The sequence below is a fragment of the Tachypleus tridentatus genome, chromosome 10 (genome assembly GCF_004210375.1).
Source record: "Tachypleus tridentatus isolate NWPU-2018 chromosome 10, ASM421037v1, whole genome shotgun sequence".
Classification (NCBI taxonomy): domain Eukaryota; kingdom Metazoa; phylum Arthropoda; class Merostomata; order Xiphosura; family Limulidae; genus Tachypleus; species Tachypleus tridentatus.
Genome location: NC_134834.1, coordinates 7,626,207 through 7,647,019, shown reverse-complemented (window position 1 = coordinate 7,647,019; position 20,813 = coordinate 7,626,207). Strand labels below are relative to the sequence as shown.

The window sequence follows — 20,813 nt, the reverse complement described above, 5'->3', positions numbered from 1 at the left end:
GATTTATACCCCGTTTAGTTCTTACTCCATCACCTCTACTGTCGGCCTAAACCTAGTTTGAAATTATGTTGACCACCTTCAGGTATTTACACGTAAATTGGCAAAGAAGTAGAAATTTTGTGAAACAGTTGATAACCGTCATTTGCACCTAAACAGGTACAGACTTAAACAGGAGACGAAAGTTATCCGAAACAATGATGTATCAATTATTGTTGTCTCAGATAATAACTCACTGTTAACAAACTGTTTCTGAGCACCCCTGGTTCTTCACCTGAATATGCCCCCAAGTGACATAGCGGCATATCTACGGACTCATATCGCCAAAAACCGAATTTTTATATCCGTGGTGTGCAGAGCAGAGATAGCCCATACTGTAGTTTTGTGCTGAACTCTAAACAAAAAAAAAAAAAAAAAAAACGAACACCTGAATACCTACCATCCATTTCCAATTAATCAAAGATACGTAGCCTGAATTACCTATCAGGCATTACAATTTATAAAATATTTTTGCTATTGCTATAAATACTACATCAAAACAGAAGGAAAAAAGTAAACAAACATATAGCTCCATCCCTTTACTTTTATCACTTCTGTAAATTAATCTTAATCATAGCAGAAATATTAAAACATTATTTCTTTGAATTTCTTATTCTGGAAATTAAATGTTATTGGTTTGATCGAGTCGTTCCTCTAGGTTGTGTTACTAGCAGTCAGCCATGTTTATGTCCACCTACTGATTGGAAGATTGTAAAATTTGACATATATCGCAACAATCTACAAATACTAAGTTTTTAATAGGTAATGTAAATTGGATTAAAAAAAATATATATATATATAGGTATACCCTAGAAAATATTGGTGTTTTATTATGATGCAAGTTCTATGCAATTAAGTTACAGAATTTTTCTCTAAGTGTAATTATGACTAATGTTTTATTGAGTTTGAACTTTATTATGACACATTGTGAGTCATAGTCACATATTACACATAATAATCACTAACTGTTCTTCAGTAATAAATAATAGGTAAAACAAAGTATGTAACCTAGTTTATCATGGAGACAGCATTGTTGTTGTATTAAATGTTTGTTTTGGTAAGAAACAAACAATGTGAATTCGGTAACCTAATGAGAAAATTATTAGAGGCTAGTAGTAGAATTAAGCCTAATCTAAAAGTTAAACCCAACTAAGGTTATTATACTACTAAACTGAGAAAAGCAACTGCTAGGCCTATGCTAGTTATACGTTACATAAATTTATAAACGTTATAAATAGGTTTTAACGCTCTTAAGTGTAGACTAGAGTTTACAAATTTTAGTTCCAGCAGAAGTTAAAATTGTAATTGGTGCAGAAGCTATGATACTGATAGTAGTTAGTAATACCAATTGTATTATTTAAAAGTTTTCATAATCGTTCCATTTTAATTTTACCAAATGAAACATTTATTCAACTTGTTTATTAGATTGTGTAAACAATTCAATTGATATAGGTGTATTTACACATGTTGCACATGGATTATTTAAACAGGTAAGAGTTAAATATTTTAATACTATTTACAGTACAGAATAGAGGATCACTTGCTTTTATTTAAATTTTCATTATATCCTATTTGACCTGTTTTGTAACACTGATGTGTTGAAACATTTAAAAAAAAAACATTTGTCTGAAAGTAAATTCAAATTTTCTTTTCCTATAATTATTGTCATTGGTAATTAAGGCACAATAAATATTATTCCATAAATAGCTGTTTTAAAACTTCATATGATCCATAAGTCAAGTGGATGCCTTTGAAAATTGGTACTATTAGTTGTAAGGTACACAAGAACAACATTCTTTGCCTTTACAGTACACCTCTTCCCCATTACTACAGCAATAAGTCTATGGATTTACAATGCTAAAATCAGGGGTCCGATTCCTCTCGGTGGGCTCAACAGATAGCATAATGTGACTTTGCTATAAGAAAACACATGCACACTATATACCTCTAAGTTAGGTACATCCCTTTGTCTGTATCTAAATACTCTATGGGAAGATACCCATAATATCAAAAATGAGCCATAGAAAGCTGGATTCTGTATTTTATTTTACCCCTCCTCCAGACTGTTTGGTGTATGCAGGATGTGAGTACTTCATTTTCATATTATCCAGTGTTGTCAAGAGAATGTGGATTAGCTGCATCCCACTTTCTTTATAATAGGTCAGAATGTTTCAAAGTTCTCTTCAGTTTTAACCACTAAACATTTTCCATTTATTTTACTATCAATGATTGAAATATTTAATTTGAAAATGAAGCAATAATGTACATGTACATAAACACAAGAAGTAAGTGGTTCCATTATTAAACTTTTGTAAAGTGTTTGTCTCTACTACAGTTCGTGGCAACTCATTCCATACGCCAATCACCCCTTTAGAAAAATGAAACAGTTTCATCTGCAGTCTAGTCTGTCTCTTCCAAATCGTTAACTTGTATCCCCTTATTTTAAAAACCTATCACAAAGGTACTGGAGCCATTTGTCATGTTGATACCTCCCATGACAACATAAATTCTTGTGGTCATCATTTCTCAAGGGAAAGTTTTAATGTCTCACTGTAATATAACCCTTTATTTTAGGATCATACCAGTATATCTTTCCAGAGCTGTTTTCCCTTAGTTAATGTTACCCTTTCTTAAATAAGGATATGACCTTATACATTTCTCTCGATAATTGTAGTGGTAATATGTAATAATCTCTTAACTTGTACAAATGTTCTATAAAAGTCTATTAGTTTACAACTAGCAACAAATGGTCAAAGTGATTTATCAATATGCTAAGATACTTCAGTCATAGTATTAAGTTTGTTTTTATTATTATTATGAATTATCCAAATCAAAATACATTACTTTACATTTAATAAAATTAATTGTAATTTACCAAATCTAATTGTGTAACATCTAAACACACTCACTATAGCAGGTTTCATTAACAAACTTTACCCACATTACTATCAGTGATGTATATAATAAAACAGATCACTAACCCTTCAGGTGTTGTAACAACGACCCAGTTCAGTTTTATTTTAGTGGCTCAATAACCATCTTGTTCTTTCTTACACCCAGCCACCCTACAGTCTAGTTAACTGAAAATCTAAGTTCTCACCCATTTCTTCAACTGGATAACGAGTGACATAGTGAAAATGTTAATTAGTAAAACAACATTTCAATTTGTAAACCTGTCATATGCTTTATAAAAATGACTGACTGGTTTGTTATTTCAAGAACTTATAGTACTGCACACATTACACGCGTATAGTTTGGGTTTTCTTCTCAAGTATGCTTATTATTCCAACATAACTGTGTGCAGAAGCAGTGTCTTGTATGTTAATTAACTGGATGTTTTCAGTAGAGACACAACTTGTACCTGGTTATTTATAATAAACCACGACATCTGCAATGACCGTATTCATAATAGCATGTTATGATTATATTTTGTCTGTGGTCACAGTATGGTGAGATTGTACTTTGTTTAAAAGAAATATAATTTATAAGTTGTAACTTCAAATTTATTTATTTTTTCATGTGATGAGACTATATATAATCTTTGTTGCAGGAAAACAAAAGAACCAAGACTTTTCTCTTTGGTCCATTAACTTCATTCATTTTCATTATTTAAGTTAAATTATATCGCTTTTAAGTCCTGTGAACACAAGTATATAGAAGTGATTATTAAGGTAACAGTTATGGAGTGAAGGTATTTTTGCTTTACTCCAAACAGTTTTGGTGTGTCCAATGTTTATGAAGTAATTCTACAATCTGTTAGAATCAATTTCAAGTAAAGACTTATTGAAACACATTATCAAGTAAAAACAAAATGTAAAAAATGCTATGAAGTCAATCACTTTGTGTGCCTGAAAATCCAGCCATATGAAGTTGTATTTTGAAGGGATTGAAACCAGAAATCAAGTCCAACTTGACATGATATACAGGCAATGTTTGGTTTTTGGCTAGTTTTATCATAAAATCCCTTTTATTTTACTATTGTTTGTTTGGTGCAGTATCCCTGGTGCATGCATTGTCAAAAAATTCAACATAAATAATTGTATATTGCTAAATGAATAGTGTAATCATAATTTAGATATCAGGAGTAAAGTCCAGTATTCTTAACAACTATGGAACTGTGGACTATATCAGTATAATAATGAAAAGATAATTCATCATGTTAGTAACTTACTCAAATATAGTTATCATTCAATGTGCAAAATTCTACAATTTCTAAATTTATTTTAGTGAAAGCAACTGAAAAAATAAAAAATCAATAACACAACAAAACGTGTTATGTATAGTCCTTAAAATCAATAGTACAACAAAACGTGTTATGTATAGTCCTTAAAATCAATAACACAACAAAACGTGTTATGTATAGTCCTTAAAATCGATAGTACAACAAAACGTGTTATGTATAGTCCTTAAAATCGATAGTACAACAAAACGTGTTATGTATAGTCTTTAAAATCGATAGTACAACAAAACGTGTTATGTATAGTCCTTAAAATCGATAGTGCAACAAAACGTGTTATGTATAGTCCTTAAAATCGATAGTACAACAAAACGTGTTATGTATAATCCTTAAAATCAGTCACAACAAAACATATTACGTACAGTCCTTAAAATCAATAACACAACAAAACGTGTTATGTATAGTCCTTAAAATTGATAGTACAACAAAACGTGTTATGTATAGTCCTTAAAATCGATAGTACAACAAAACATTATGTATAGTCTTTAAAATCAGTCGTACAACAAAACGTATTATGTATAGTCCTTAATAACAAAATATTGTGTTATGTATAGTCTTTATAATCAGTAGTGCAACAAAACGTGTTACATATAGTCCTTAAAATCAGGTGTACAACAAAACGTGTTACATATAGTCCTTAAAATCAGTCGCAACAAAAAACGATTATGTATAGTTCTTAAAATCAGTAGTACAACAAGACGTGTTATGTATAGTCCTTAAAATCAGTATAATGTCAAAACGTGTTATGTATAGTCCTTAAAATCAATAACATAAAACGTGTTATGTATAGTCCTTAAAATCAATAACACAACAAAATGTGTTATGTATAGTCCTTAAAATCAATAACACAACAAAATTTGTTATGTATAGTCCTAAAAATCAATAACACAACAAAACGTGTTATGTGTAGTTTTTAAAATCATTAGTACAACAAAATGTGTTATGTGTAGTCCTTAAAATCAATCGTACAACAAAACATGTTATGTATAGTCCTTAAAATCAGTCGTACAGCAAAAAGTATAGTTCTGAAAATCAGCAGTATAACAAAATATTGTGTTATGTATAGTCTTTAAAATCAGTAGTGCAACAAAATGTGTTAAATATAGTCCTTAAAATCAGGAGTACAACAGAACATTGTGTTACGTAGTCCTTAAAATCAGGAGTACAACAGAACATTGTGTTGTGTAGTCCTTAAAATCAGGAGTACAACAGAACATTGTGTTACATATAGTCCTTAAAATCAGAAGTACAACAAAACATTGTGTTATGTATAGTAATTAAAATCAGTATTACAACAGAACATTGTGTTATGTATAGTCCTTAAAATCAGGAGTACAACAAAATGTGTTATGTATAGTCCTTAAAATTGATAGTACAACTAAAATTATAAATTAATTTGTTTACAGATTAATGTACATATGAATTAGAAATAATAGGTTTTTCACTAATATTTATCTCTGATTATTTGAGGAACTTGATGATTCATGCTATTAGCCTTTGGTTCAATGCTTGTATTTAGTTTTGATAAATGGGTAAGTATTTCTAAGTTCATATGTGAATTGTTTTTAGATATGACAGTAAAATATATTTATGGTTTGTTTTTTTAATAGGTTTGTCTAATTGAAGAAAGCAATGATGGCCACAGGCCCTTATAATTATTCATATATTTTCAAGTACATTATTATAGGAGACATGGGAGTTGGAAAGTCGTGTCTCTTGCATCAGTTTACAGAAAAAAAGTGTAAGTCTTTATCATTTTGTTAGAGAAGGTGACTTGATGTAGGTGGGGGTTTAAATTACTTAGTGTAAATCTTTATCATTTTGTTAGAGAAGGTGACTTGATGTAGGTGGGGGTTAAAATTACTTAGTGTAAGTCTTTATCACTTTGTTAGGGAAGGTGACTTGATGTAGATGGGGTTAAAATTACTTAGTGTGAGTCTTTATCATTTTGTTAGAGAAAGTGACTTAATGTAGATGGGGGTTAAAATTACTTAGTGCAAGTCTTTATCATTTTGTTAGAGAAGATGACTTGATGTAGATGGGGGTGAAAATTACTTAGTGTAAGTCTTTATCATTTTGTTAGAGAAGGTGACTTGATGTAGATGGGGGTGAAAATTACTTAGTGTAAGTCTTTATCACTTTGTTAGGGAAGGTGACTTGATGTAGATGGGGTTAAAATTACTTAGTGTGAGTCTTTATCATTTTGTTAGAGAAGGTGACTTGATGTAGATGGGGTTAAAATTACTTAGTGTGAGTCTTTATCATTTTGTTAGAGAAAGTGACTTAATGCAGATGGGGGTTAAAATTACTTAGTGCAAGTCTTTATCATTTTGTTAGAGAAGATGACTTGATGTAGATGGGGGTGAAAATTACTTAGTGTAAGTCTTTATCATTTTGTTAGAGAAGGTGACTTGATGTAGATGGGGTTAAAATTACTTAGTGCAAGTCTTTATCATTTTGTTAGAGAAGGTGACTTGATGTAGATGGGGTTAAAATTACTTAGTGTGAGTCTTTATCATTTTGTTAGAGAAGGTGACTTGATGTAGATGGGGGTGAAAATTACTTAGTGTAAGTCTTTATCATTTTGTTAGAGAAGGTGACTTGATGTAGATGGGGTTAAAATTACTTAGTGCAAGTCTTTATCATTTTGTTAGAGAAGGTGACTTGATGTAGATGGGGGTGAAAATTACTTAGTGTGAGTCTTTATCAGTTTGTTAGAGAAGGTGACTTGATGTAGATGGGGGTTAAAATTACTTAGTGTGAGTCTTTATCACTTTGTTAGGGAAGGTGACTTGATGTAGATGGGGGTTAAAATTACTTAGTGTGAGTCTTTATCAGTTTGTTAGAGAAGGTGACTTGATGTAGATGGGGTTAAAATTACTTAGTGTGAGTCTTTATCATTTTGTTAGAGAAGGTGACTTGATGTAGATGGGGTTAAAATTACTTAGTGCAAGTCTTTATCATTTTGTTAGAGAAGGTGACTTAATGTAGATGGGGTTAAAATTACTTAGTGTGAGTCTTTATCACTTTGTTAGGGAAGGTGACTTGATGTAGATGGGGGTTAAAATTACTTAGTGTGAGTCTTTATCATTTTGTTAGAGAAGGTGACTTGATGTAGATGGGGGTTAAAATTTCTTAGTGTAAGTCTTTATCAGTTTGTTAGAGAAGGTGACTTGATGTAGATGGGGTTAAAATTACTTAGTGCAAGTCTTTATCATTTTGTTAGAGAAGGTGACTTGATGTAGATGGGGGTGAAAATTACTTAGTGTGAGTCTTTATCACTTTGTTAGGGAAGGTGACTTGATGTAGATGGGGGTTAAAATTACTTAGTGCAAGTCTTTATCATTTTGTTAGAGAAGGTGACTTGATGTAGATGGGGGTGAAAATTACTTAGTGTGAGTCTTTATCACTTTGTTAGGGAAGGTGACTTGATGTAGATGGGGGTTAAAATTACTTAGTGTAAGTCTTTATCATTTTGTTAGAGAAGGTGACTTGATGTAGATGGGGGTGAAAATTACTTAGTGCAAGTCTTTATCATTTTGTTAGAGAAGGTGACTTGATGTAGATGGGTGTTAAAATTACTTAGTGTGAGTCTTTATCATTTTGTTAGGGAAGGTGACTTGATGTAGATGGGTGTTAAAATTACTTAGTGTGAGTCTTTATCATTTTGTTAGAGAAGGTGACTTGATGTAGATGGGGGTTAAAATTACTTAGTGCAAGTCTTTATCACTTTGTTAGGGAAGGTGACTTGATGTAGATGGGGGTGAAAATTACTTAGTGCAAGTCTTTATCATTTTGTTAGAGAAGGTGACTTGATGTAGATGGGGGTTAAAATTACTTAGTGTAAGTCTTTATCATTTTGTTAGGGAAGGTGACTTGATGTAGATGGGGTTAAAATTACTTAGTGCAAGTCTTTATCATTTTGTTAGAGAAGGTGACTTGATGTAGATGGGTGTTAAAATTACTTAGTGCAAGTCTTTATCATTTTGTTAGAGAAGGTGACTTGATGTAGATGGGGGTTAAAATTACTTAGTGTGAGTCTTTATCATTTTGTTAGGGAAGGTGACTTGATGTAGATGGGGTTAAAATTACTTAGTGTAAGTCTTTATCATTTTGTTAGGGAAGGTGACTTGATGTAGATGGGTGTTAAAATTACTTAGTGCAAGTCTTTATCATTTTGTTAGAGAAGGTGACTTGATGTAGATGGGGGTGAAAATTACTTAGTGTGAGTCTTTATCACTTTGTTAGGAAGGTGACTTGATGTAGATGGGGTGAAAATTACTTAGTGCAAGTCTTTATCATTTTGTTAGAGAAGGTGACTTGATGTAGATGGGGTGAAAATTACTTAGTGTGAGTCTTTATCACTTTGTTAGGAAGGTGACTTGATGTAGATGGGGGTTAAAATTACTTAGTGTGAGTCTTTATCATTTTGTTAGGAAGGTGACTTGATGTAGATGGGGTTAAAATTACTTAGTGTAAGTCTTATCATTTTGTTAGGAAGGTGACTTGATGTAGATGGGGTTAAAATTACTTAGTGTGAGTCTTTATCACTTTGTTAGGAAGGTGACTTGATGTAGATGGGGTTAAAATTACTTAGTGTGAGTCTTTATCATTTTGTTAGAGAAGGTGACTTGATGTAGATGGGGTTAAAATTACTTAGTGTAAGTCTTTATCATTTTGTTAGAGAAGGTGACTTGATGTAGATGGGGTTAAAATTACTTAGTGCAAGTCTTTATCATTTTGTTAGGGAAGGTGACTTGATGTAGATGGGGTTAAAATTACTTAGTGTGAGTCTTTATCATTTTGTTAGGGAAGGTGACTTGATGTAGATGGGGTTAAAATTACTTAGTGTAAGTCTTTATCATTTTGTTAGGAAGGTGACTTGATGTAGATGGGGTGAAAATTACTTAGTGCAAGTCTTTATCATTTTGTTAGGAAGGTGACTTGATGTAGATGGGGTTAAAATTACTTAGTGTAAGTCTTTATCATTTTGTTAGACAAGGTGACTGAATGTAGATGGGGTTAAAATTACTTAGTGTGAGTCTTTATCATTTTGTTAGAGAAGGTGACTTGATGTAGATGGGGTTAAAATTACTTAGTGTAAGTCTTTATCATTTTGTTAGAGAAGGTGACTTGATGTAGATGGGGTTAAAATTACTTAGTGCAAGTCTTTATCATTTTGTTAGAGAAGGTGACTTGATGTAGATGGGGTTAAAATTACTTAGTGCAAGTCTTTATCATTTTGTTAGAGAAGGTGACTTGATGTAGATGGGGTTAAAATTACTTAGTGTAAGTCTTTATCATTTTGTTAGACAAGGTGACTGAATGTAGATGGGGGTTAAAATTACTTAGTGTGAGTCTTTATCATTTTGTTAGAGAAGGTGACTTGATGTAGATGGGGTTAAAATTACTTAGTGTAAGTCTTTATCATTTTGTTAGAGAAGGTGACTTGATGTAGATGGGGTTAAAATTACTTAGTGCAAGTCTTTATCATTTTGTTAGAGAAGGTGACTTGATGTAGATGGGGTTAAAATTACTTAGTGTGAGTCTTTATCATTTTGTTAGGGAAGGTGACTTGATGTAGATGGGGTTAAAATTACTTAGTGTAAGTCTTTATCATTTTGTTAGGGAAGGTGACTTGATGTAGATGGGTGTTAAAATTACTTAGTGTGAGTCTTTATCATTTTGTTAGAGAAGGTGACTTGATGTAGATGGGGGTGAAAATTACTTAGTGTGAGTCTTTATCACTTTGTTAGGGAAGGTGACTTGATGTAGATGGGGGTGAAAATTACTTAGTGCAAGTCTTTATCATTTTGTTAGAGAAGGTGACTTGATGTAGATGGGGGTGAAAATTACTTAGTGTGAGTCTTTATCACTTTGTTAGGGAAGGTGACTTGATGTAGATGGGGTTAAAATTACTTAGTGTAAGTCTTTATCATTTTGTTAGAGAAGGTGACTTGATGTAGATGGGGTTAAAATTACTTAGTGCAAGTCTTTATCATTTTGTTAGAGAAGGTGACTTGATGTAGATGGGGGTTAAAATTACTTAGTGTGAGTCTTTATCATTTTGTTAGGGAAGGTGACTTGATGTAGATGGGGTTAAAATTACTTAGTGTAAGTCTTTATCATTTTGTTAGGGAAGGTGACTTGATGTAGATGGGGTGAAAATTACTTAGTGCAAGTCTTTATCATTTTGTTAGGAAGGTGACTTGATGTAGATGGGGTTAAAATTACTTAGTGTAAGTCTTTATCATTTTGTTAGACAAGGTGACTGAATGTAGATGGGGGTTAAAATTACTTAGTGTGAGTCTTTATCATTTTGTTAGAGAAGGTGACTTGATGTAGATGGGGTTAAAATTACTTAGTGTAAGTCTTTATCATTTTGTTAGAGAAGGTGACTTGATGTAGATGGGGTTAAAATTACTTAGTGCAAGTCTTTATCATTTTGTTAGAGAAGGTGACTTGATGTAGATGGGGTTAAAATTACTTAGTGCAAGTCTTTATCATTTTGTTAGAGAAGGTGACTTGATGTAGATGGGGTTAAAATTACTTAGTGTAAGTCTTTATCATTTTGTTAGACAAGGTGACTGAATGTAGATGGGGGTTAAAATTACTTAGTGTGAGTCTTTATCATTTTGTTAGAGAAGGTGACTTGATGTAGATGGGGGTGAAAATTACTTAGTGTGAGTCTTTATCACTTTGTTAGGGAAGGTGACTTGATGTAGATGGGGTTAAAATTACTTAGTGCAAGTCTTTATCATTTTGTTAGAGAAGGTGACTTGATGTAGATGGGGTTAAAATTACTTAGTGTGAGTCTTTATCACTTTGTTAGGGAAGGTGACTTGATGTAGATGGGGGTTAAAATTACTTAGTGCAAGTCTTTATCATTTTGTTAGAGAAGATGACTTGATGTAGATGGGGGTGAAAATTACTTAGTGTAAGTCTTTATCACTTTGTTAGAGAAGGTGACATGATGTAGATGGGGGTTAAAATTACTTAGTGTGAGTCTTTATCATTTTGTTAGACAAGGTGACTGAATGTAGATGGGGGTTAAAATTACTTAGTGTGAGTCTTTATCACTTTGTTAGAGAAGGTGACTTAATGTAGATGGGGTTAAAATTACTTAGTGTGAGTCTTTATCACTTTGTTAGGGAAGGTGACTTGATGTAGATGGGGTTAAAATTACTTAGTGTGAGTCTTTATCACTTTGTTAGGAAGGTGACTTGATGTAGATGGGGTTAAAATTACTTAGTGTGAGTCTTTATCATTTTGTTAGGAAGGTGACTTGATGTAGATGGGGTTAAAATTACTTATTTTCTTTTCAAAAATTTGAAGAATAGACTTTCCTCAGTCTGGAAAAAGAAAACCATCTTCTATTGTCATCTTAAATAGTACAGTTTATATAAAAGTAGATTAAGGCATGTTTGGCAAGTGTCAAAGTTAGCCTTGTACAATAACTTAGGTGTGTCTTGAAACTGGTATTTCTTGGTGTTGAAACTGATGACTTCAAAACAAAACTGAACTTCCTGTATCCATAAAACATATTTGAAAACAACCTATGATGGTATTGAATGTATTAGTTTTGTGTTAAACAAAATGTATTCATGGTATCTAGCAAACATTACAGTTGGGTGAACATGCACATATCAGCAGGACATTATAATTCATATATTAAAGTCCCTCTCTTGTTTTAGATTGGTTCTCGTTGATATGTAACTGGGTAGCATGACACTGAGGTTTTCATCTTGTCTGTGAATGTTCTCACTCTAGTTTTCCTACTTAATTATTATTTAGTTTGTACTCATGTATCCAGAATAAAAGAAAGTTTTAGTTTAGTTTTAGATTAGTTATGTTATCAAAAGGAAAGATAAAATTTCTTAAGTTTACAGAGATAAACTATTCTGAATGTCCTAATATCGTTTGGTATTTTTTTCTGAGATTTACTTACGACTTTGTTTTCATCATGTATAATTAATCACTAATATTTCTCTCATTCTGGTCAGTTTAAATAATCATAAATATAAGACTTCAGAAACTAAAGGTTTTCTGATATAAAAACATTGTTTTGTTTATGACATGCAAGAGACAGCAGATAAAAATAGATCCTGCCCATCGTATTATTAGGATATATTTATGTTTGTTGTAGCATATTGAGTTTTATTCTTTAGTTATTTTGTTTTTTAGAGTAGGAATTAGTGTTTTAAGGTCAGTTGTAAAAACTACCAGTGGAAAGCTTTACTCTTATTGTGCACATACATACAGTTGTTAAGTGGCTACAGTTAATCTTTACAGTATTGTAACAGAGCATGTGTTGATGTGAAGGGCCTGTCCTCTTCTAAAGGATTTACTGCTATACCAGTGTTTTCCTGAATGTGTATGAAACATTCAAAGAACATATACAATACTTCTATGTGTATATGTGGCAACACCTGTACTAGTTTTGTGATGTGTAGTTTGGGAGAGTGACTCACTTTTAGAGTTCCTAAAAAGTAGTTTTTCGGAGAGCAGTGTAAGTTGACAAAGGTTAAAGAAAGTTCTCTCTGTCAGTGTAAGTTGTTAAAGAAAGTTCTCTCTGTCAGTATAAGTTGACAAAGAAAGTTCTCTCTGTCAGTGTAAGTTGTTGAAGAAAGTTCTCTGTCAGTGTAAGTTGTTAAAGAAAGTTCTCTCTGTCAGTGTAAGTTGACAAAGAAAGTTCTCTCTGTCAGTGTAAGTTGTTGAAGAAAGTTCTCTCTGTCAGTGTAAGTTGACAAAGGTTAAAGAAAGTTCTCTCTGTCAGTGTAAGTTGACAAAGGTTAAAGAAAGTTCTCTCTGTCAGTGTAAGTTGACAAAGGTTAAAGAAAGTTCTCTCTGTCAGTGTAAGTTGTTAAAGAAAGTTCTCTGTCAGTGTAAGTTGTTAAAGAAAGTTCTCTCTGTCAGTGTAAGTTGACAAAGAAAGTTCTCTCTGTCAGTGTAAGTTGTTAAAGAAAGTTCCTCTGTCAGTGTAAGTTGATTAAAGAAAGTTCTCTGTCAGTGTAAGTCCACAAAGAAAGTTCTCTCTGTCAGTGTAAGTTCAAAAAAAGTTCCTCTGTCAGTGTAAGTTGTTAAAGAAAGTTCTCTCTGTCAGTGTAAGTTGTTAAAGAAAGTTCTCTCTGTCAGTATAAGTTGACAAAGGTTAAAGAAAGTTCTCTCTGTCAGTGTAAGTTGTTAAAGAAAGTTCTCTCTGTCAGTATAAGTTGATCAAAGGTTAAAGAAAGTTCTCTCTGTCAGTGTAAGTTGACAGTTGTTAAAGAAAGTTCTCCTCTGTCAGTGTAAGTTGACAGTTGTTAAAGAAAGTTCTCCTGTCAGTATAAGTTGACAAAGGTTAAAGAAAGTTCTCTCTGTCAGTGTAAGTTGACAAGGTTAAAGAAAGTTCTCTCTGTCAGTGTAAGTTGACAAAGGTTAAAGAAAGTTCTCTCTGTCAGTGTAAGTTGACAAAGGTTAAAGAAAGTTCTCTCTGTCAGTGTAAGTTGACAAAGGTTAAAGAAAGTTCTCTCTGTCAGTGTAAGTTGATCAAAGGTTAAAGAAAGTTCTCTCTGTCAGTGTAAGTTGATCAAAGGTTAAAGAAAGTTCTCTCTGTCAGTGTAAGTTGATCAGTTGTTAAAGAAAGTTCTCTCTGTCAGTGTAAGTTGACAAAGAAAGTTCTCTCTGTCAGTGTAAGTTGTTAAAGAAAGTTCTCTCTGTCAGTGTAAGTTGACAAAGAAAGTTCTCTCTGTCAGTGTAAGTTGTTAAAGAAAGTTCTCTCTCTGTCAGTGTAAGTTGTTAAAGAAAGTTCTCTCTGTCAGTGTAAGTTGTTAAAGAAAGTTCCTCTGTCAGTGTAAGTTGATTAAAGAAAGTTCCTCCTGTCAGTGTAAGTTGATTAAAGAAAGTTCCTCTGTCAGTGTAAGTTGTTAAAGAAAGTTCTCTCTGTCAGTGTAAGTTGTTAAAGAAAGTTCTCCTGTCAGTATAAGTTGACAAAGGTTAAAGAAAGTTCTCTCTGTCAGTGTAAGTTGACAAAGGTTAAAGAAAGTTCTCTCTGTCAGTGTAAGTTGACAAAGGTTAAAGAAAGTTCTCTCTGTCAGTGTAAGTTGTTAAAGAAAGTTCTCTCTGTCAGTGTAAGTTGTTAAAGAAAGTTCTCTCTGTCAGTGTAAGTTGATCAAAGGTTAAAGAAAGTTCTCTCTGTCAGTGTAAGTTGATCAAAGGTTAAAGAAAGTTCTCTCTGTCAGTGTAAGTTGTTAAAGAAAGTTCTCTCTGTCAGTGTAAGTTGTTAAAGAAAGTTCTCTCTGTCAGTGTAAGTTGTTAAAGAAAGTTCTCTCTGTCAGTGTAAGTTGTTAAAGAAAGTTCTCTCTGTCAGTATAAGTTGTTAAAGAAAGTTCTCTCTGTCAGTGTAAGTTGTTAAAGAAAGTTCTCTCTGTCAGTGTGTTGTTAAAGAAAGTTCTCTCTGTCAGTGTAAGTTGTTAAAGAAAGTTCTCTCTGTCAGTGTAAGTTGTTAAAGAAAGTTCCTCCATCAGTGTAAGTTGTTAAAGAAAGTTCTCCTGTCAGTGTAAGTTGTTAAAGAAAGTTCTCTCCTCAGTCAGTGTAAGTTGTTAAAGAAAGTTCCTCTGTCAGTGTAAGTTGTTAAAGAAAGTTCTCCTGTCAGTGTAAGTTGTTAAAGAAAGTTCTCTCTGTCAGTGTAAGTTGTTAAAGAAAGTTCTCTCATCAGTGTAAGTTGTTAAAGAAAGTTCTCTCTGTCAGTATAAGTTGACAAAGGTTAAAGAAAGTTCTCCTGTCAGTGTAAGTTGACAAAGGTTAAAAGAAAGTTCTCTCTGTCAGTATAAGTTGACAGGTTAAAGAAAGTTCTCTCTGTCAGTGTAAGTTGACAAGGTTAAAGAAAGTTCTCTCTGTCAGTATAAGTTGACAAAGGTTAAAGAAAGTTCTCTCTGTCAGTGTAAGTTGACAAAGGTTAAAGAAAGTTCTCTCTGTCAGTGTAAGTTGTTAAAGAAAGTTCCTCTGTCAGTGTAAGTTGTTAAAGAAAGTTCTCTCTGTCAGTGTAAGTTGATCAGTTGTTAAAGAAAGTTCTCTCTGTCAGTATAAGTTGACAAAGGTTAAAGAAAGTTCTCTCTGTCAGTGTAAGTTGATCAAAGGTTAAAGAAAGTTCCTCCGTCAGTGTAAGTTGATCAAAGGTTAAAGAAAGTTCTCTCTGTCAGTGTAAGTTGACAAAGGTTAAAGAAAGTTCTCTCTGTCAGTGTAAGTTGACAAAGGTTAAAGAAAGTTCTCTCTGTCAGTGTAAGTTGACAAAGGTTAAAGAAAGTTCTCTCTGTCAGTGTAAGTTGTTAAAGAAAGTTCTCTCTGTCAGTGTAAGTTGACAAAGAAAGTTCTCTCTGTCAGTGTAAGTTGTTAAAGAAAGTTCTCTCTGTCAGTGTAAGTTGTTAAAGAAAGTTCTCTCTGTCAGTGTAAGTTGTTAAAGAAAGTTCTCTCTGTCAGTGTAAGTTGTTAAAGAAAGTTCTCTCTGTCAGTGTAAGTTGTTAAAGAAAGTTCTCTCTGTCAGTATAAGTTGACAAAGGTTAAAGAAAGTTCTCTCTGTCAGTGTAAGTTGACAAAGGTTAAAGAAAGTTCTCTCTGTCAGTGTAAGTTGACAAAGTTAAAGAAAGTTCTCTCTGTCAGTGTAAGTTGACAAAGGTTAAAGAAAGTTCTCTCTGTCAGTGTAAGTTGTTAAAGAAAGTTCTCTCTGTCAGTGTAAGTTGATCAAAGGTTAAAGAAAGTTCTCTCTGTCAGTATAAGTTGACAAAGGTTAAAGAAAGTTCTCTGTCAGTGTAAGTTGACAAAGGTTAAAGAAAGTTCTCTCTGTCAGTGTTGAAGTTGACAAAGGTTAAAGAAAGTTCTCTCTGTCAGTGTAAGTTGACAAGGTTAAAGAAAGTTCTCTCTGTCAGTGTAAGTTGACAAAGGTTAAAGAAAGTTCTCTCTGTCAGTGTAAGTTGACAAAGGTTAAAGAAAGTTCTCTCTGTCAGTGTAAGTTGTTAAAGAAAGTTCTCCGTCAGTGTAAGTTGTTAAAGAGTTCTCTCTGTCAGTGTAAGTTGTTAAAGAAAGTTCTCTCTGTCAGTGTAAGTTGTTAAAGAAAGTTCTCTCTGTCAGTATAAGTTGACAAAGGTTAAAGAAAGTTCTCTCTGTCAGTGTAAGTTGACAAAGGTTAAAGAAAGTTCTCTCTGTCAGTGTAAGTTGACAAAGGTTAAAGAAAGTTCTCTCTGTCAGTGTAAGTTGATTAAAGAAAGTTCTCTCTGTCAGTGTAAGTTGACAAAGAAAGTTCCTCTGTCAGTGTAAGTTGTTAAAGAAAGTCCTCTCTGTCAGTGTAAGTTGTTAAAGAAAGTTCTCTCTGTCAGTGTAAGTTGACAAAGGTTAAAGAAAGTTCTCTCTGTCAGTGTAAGTTGACAAAGGTTAAAGAAAGTTCTCTCTGTCAGTGTAAGTTGACAAAGGTTAAAGAAAGTTCTCTCTGTCAGTGTAAGTTGTTAAAGAAAGTTCTCTCTGTCAGTGTAAGTTGACAAAGGTTAAAGAAAGTTCTCTCTGTCAGTGTAAGTTGACAAAGGTTAAAGAAAGTTCTCTCTGTCAGTGTAAGTTGTTAAAGAAAGTTCTCTCTGTCAGTGTAAGTTGTTAAAGAAAGTTCTCTCTGTCAGTGTAAGTTGTTAAAGAAAGTTCTCTCTGTCAGTGTAAGTTGTTAAAGAAAGTTCTCTCTGTCAGTATAAGTTGACAAAGGTTAAAGAAAGTTCTCTCTGTCAGTGTAAGTTGACAAAGGTTAAAGAAAGTTCTCTCTGTCAGTATAAGTTGACAAAGGTTAAAGAAAGTTCTCTCTGTCAGTGTAAGTTGACAAAGGTTAAAGAAAGTTCTCTCTGTCAGTATAAGTTGACAAAGGTTAAAGAAAGTTCTCTCTGTCAGTGTAAGTTGACAAAGGTTAAAGAAAGTTCTCTCTGTCAGTATAAGTTGACAAAGGTTAAAGAAAGTTCCTCTGTCAGTGTAAGTTGACAAAGGTTAAAGAAAGTTCTCTCTGTCAGTGTAAGTTGACAAAGGTTAAAGAAAGTTCTCTCTGTCAGTGTAAGTTGACAAAGGTTAAAGAAAGTTCTCTCTGTCAGTGTAAGTTGACAAAGGTTAAAGAAAGTTCTCTCTGTCAGTGTAAGTTGTTAAAGAAAGTTCTCTCTGTCAGTGTAAGTTGACAAAGAAAGTTCTCTCTGTCATTGTAAGTTGTTAAAGAAAGTTCTCTCTGTCAGTGTAAGTTGTTAAAGAAAGTTCTCTCTGTCAGTATAAGTTGACAAAGGTTAAAGAAAGTTCTCTCTGTCAGTGTAAGTTGATCAAAGGTTAAAGAAAGTTCTCTCTGTCAGTGTAAGTTGACAAAGGTTAAAGAAAGTTCTCTCTGTCAGTGTAAGTTGATCAAAGGTTAAAGAAAGTTCTCTCTGTCAGTGTAAGTTGACAAAGGTTAAAGAAAGTTCTCTCTGTCAGTGTAAGTTGACAAAGGTTAAAGAAAGTTCTCTCTGTCAGTGTAAGTTGACAAAGGTTAAAGAAAGTTCTCTCTGTCAGTATAAGTTGACAAAGGTTAAAGAAAGTTCTCTCTGTCAGTGTAAGTTGACAAAGGTTAAAGAAAGTTCTCTCTGTCAGTGTAAGTTGTTAAAGAAAGTTCTCTCTGTCAGTGTAAGTTGTTAAAGAAAGTTCTCTCTGTCAGTATAAGTTGACAAAGGTTAAAGAAAGTTCTCTCTGTCAGTGTAAGTTGACAAAGGTTAAAGAAAGTTCTCTCTGTCAGTGTAAGTTGTTAAAGAAAGTTCTCTCTGTCAGTGTAAGTTGTTAAAGAAAGTTCTCTCTGTCAGTGTAAGTTGACAAAGGTTAAAGAAAGTTCTCTCTGTCAGTGTAAGTTGTTAAAGAAAGTTCTCTCTGTCAGTGTAAGTTGTTAAAGAAAGTTCTCTCTGTCAGTATAAGTTGACAGTTGGTTAAAGAAAGTTCCTCTGTCAGTGTAAGTTGATCAGGTTTAAAGAAAGTTCTCTCTGTCAGTGTAAGTTGTTAAAGAAAGTTCTCTCTGTCAGTGTAAGTTGTTAAAGAAAGTTCTCTCTGTCAGTGTAAGTTGTTAAAGAAAGTTCTCTCTGTCAGTGTAAGTTGACAGTTGTTAAAGAAAGTTCTCTCTGTCAGTGTAAGTTGACAAAGGTTAAAGAAAGTTCTCTCTGTCAGTGTAAGTTGACAAAGGTTAAAGAAAGTTCTCCTGTCAGTGTAAGTTGTTAAAGAAAGTTCTCTCTGTCAGTGTAAGTTGTTAAAGAAAGTTCTCTCTGTCAGTATAAGTTGACAAAGGTTAAAGAAAGTTCTCTCTGTCAGTGTAAGTTGATCAAAGGTTAAAGAAAGTTCTCTCTGTCAGTGTAAGTTGACAAAGGTTAAAGAAAGTTCTCTGTCAGTGTAAGTTGACAAAGGTTAAAGAAAGTTCTCTCTGTCAGTGTAAGTTGTTAAAGAAAGTTCTCTCTGTCAGTGTAAGTTGTTAAAGAAAGTTCTCTCTGTCAGTATAAGTTGACAAAGGTTAAAGAAAGTTCTCTCTGTCAGTGTAAGTTGTTAAAGAAAGTTCTCTCTGTCAGTGTAAGTTGTTAAAGAAAGTTCTCTCTGTCAGTGTAAGTTGTTAAAGAAAGTTCTCTCTGTCAGTATAAGTTGACAAAGGTTAAAGAAAGTTCTCTCTGTCAGTGTAAGTTGTTAAAGAAAGTTCTCTCTGTCAGTGTAAGTTTTAAAGAAAGTTCTCTCTGTCAGTATAAGTTGACAAAGGTTAAAGAAAGTTCTCTCTGTCAGTGTAAGTTGTTAAAGAAAGTTCTCTCTGTCAGTGTAAGTTGTTAAAGAAAGTTCTCTCTGTCAGTGTAAGTTGACAAAGAAAGTTCTCTCTGTCAGTGTAAGTTGTTAAAGAAAGTTCTCTCTGTCAGTGTAAGTTGTTAAAGAAAGTTCTCTCTGTCAGTGTAAGTTGACAAAGAAAGTTCTCTCTGTCAGTGTAAGTTGTTAAAGAAAGTCCTCTCTGTCAGTGTAAGTTGTTAAAGAAAGTTCTCTCTGTCAGTATAAGTTGACAAGGTTAAAGAAAGTTCCTCTGTCAGTGTAAGTTGATCAAAGGTTAAAGAAAGTTCTCTCTGTCAGTGTAAGTTGATCAAAGGTTAAAGAAAGTTCTCTCTGTCAGTGTAAGTTGTTAAAGAAAGTTCTCTCTGTCAGTGTAAGTTGACAAAGAAAGTTCTCTCTGTCAGTGTAAGTTGTTAAAGAAAGTTCCTCTGTCAGTGTAAGTTGTTAAAGAAAGTTCTCTCTGTCAGTGTAAGTTGTTAAAGAAAGTTCTCTCTGTCAGTATAAGTTGACAAAGGTTAAAGAAAGTTCTCTCTGTCAGTGTAAGTTGACAAGGTTAAAGAAAGTTCTCTCTGTCAGTGTAAGTTGACAAAGGTTAAAGAAAGTTCCTCTGTCAGTGTAAGTTGACAAAGGTTAAAGAAAGTTCTCTCTGTCAGTGTAAGTTGTTAAAGAAAGTTCTCTCTGTCAGTGTAAGTTGATCAGGTGTAAAGAAAGTTCTCTCTGTCAGTATAAGTTGACAAGGTTAAAGAAAGTTCTCTCTGTCAGTGTAAGTTGACAAGGTTAAAGAAAGTTCTCTCTGTCAGTGTAAGTTGACAGTTGTTAAAGAGTTCTCTCTGTCAGTGTAAGTTGACAGTTGGTTAAAGAAAGTTCTCTCTGTCAGTGTAAGTTGACAAAGGTTAAAGAAAGTTCTCTCTGTCAGTGTAAGTTGACAAAGGTTAAAGAAAGTTCTCTCTGTCAGTGTAAGTTGTTAAAGAAAGTTCTCTCTGTCAGTGTAAGTTGTTAAAGAAAGTTCTCTCTGTCAGTGTAAGTTGTTAAAGAAAGTTCTCTCTGTCAGTGTAAGTTGTTAAAGAAAGTTCTCTCTGTCAGTGTAAGTTGTTAAAGAAAGTTCCTCTGTCAGTATAAGTTGATCAAAGGTTAAAGAAAGTTCTCTCTGTCAGTGTAAGTTGACAAGGTTAAAGAAAGTTCTCTCTGTCAGTGTAAGTTGACAAAGGTTAAAGAAAGTTCCTCTGTCAGTGTAAGTTGACAAAGAAAGTTCTCTCTGTCAGTGTAAGTTGACAAAGAAAGTTCTCTCTGTCAGTGTAAGTTGTTAAAGAAAGTTCTCTCTGTCAGTGTAAGTTGTTAAAGAAAGTTCTCTCTGTCAGTGTAAGTTGACAAAGGTTAAAGAAAGTTCTCTCTGTCAGTGTAAGTTGACAAAGGTTAAAGAAAGTTCTCTCTGTCAGTGTAAGTTGACAGGTTAAAGAAAGTTCTCTCTGTCAGTGTAAGTTGTTAAAGAAAGTTCTCTCTGTCAGTGTAAGTTGACAAAGGTTAAAGAAAGTTCTCTCTGTCAGTGTAAGTTGACAAAGGTTAAAGAAAGTTCTCTCTGTCAGTGTAAGTTGTTAAAGAAAGTTCTCTCTGTCAGTGTAAGTTGTTAAAGAAAGTTCTCTCTGTCAGTGTAAGTTGTTAAAGAAAGTTCTCTCTGTCAGTGTAAGTTGTTAAAGAAAGTTCTCTCTGTCAGTGTAAGTTGTTAAAGAAAGTTCTC

General features: G+C 33.2%; 1 protein-coding gene across 2 annotated transcripts in view; it reads left to right on the top strand.

Annotated features, from left to right (window-relative positions):
- The first annotated feature begins 671 nt into the window (after nt 1-671).
- Nucleotides 672-20,813, top strand: part of LOC143228707 (ras-related protein Rab-14-like) — a 43,854-nt gene continuing 23,712 nt past the window's right edge. The window contains exons 1-2 of one of the 2 annotated variants that reach the window (XM_076459991.1): nt 672-798; nt 5,884-6,014. In XM_076459991.1, coding sequence (XP_076316106.1) covers nt 5,906-6,014 — 109 coding nt within the window. In that variant the 5' untranslated portion in view covers nt 672-798; nt 5,884-5,905. The remainder of the gene's footprint in view (nt 799-5,883; nt 6,015-20,813) is intronic. The other variant, XM_076459992.1, reaches the window with a different exon arrangement.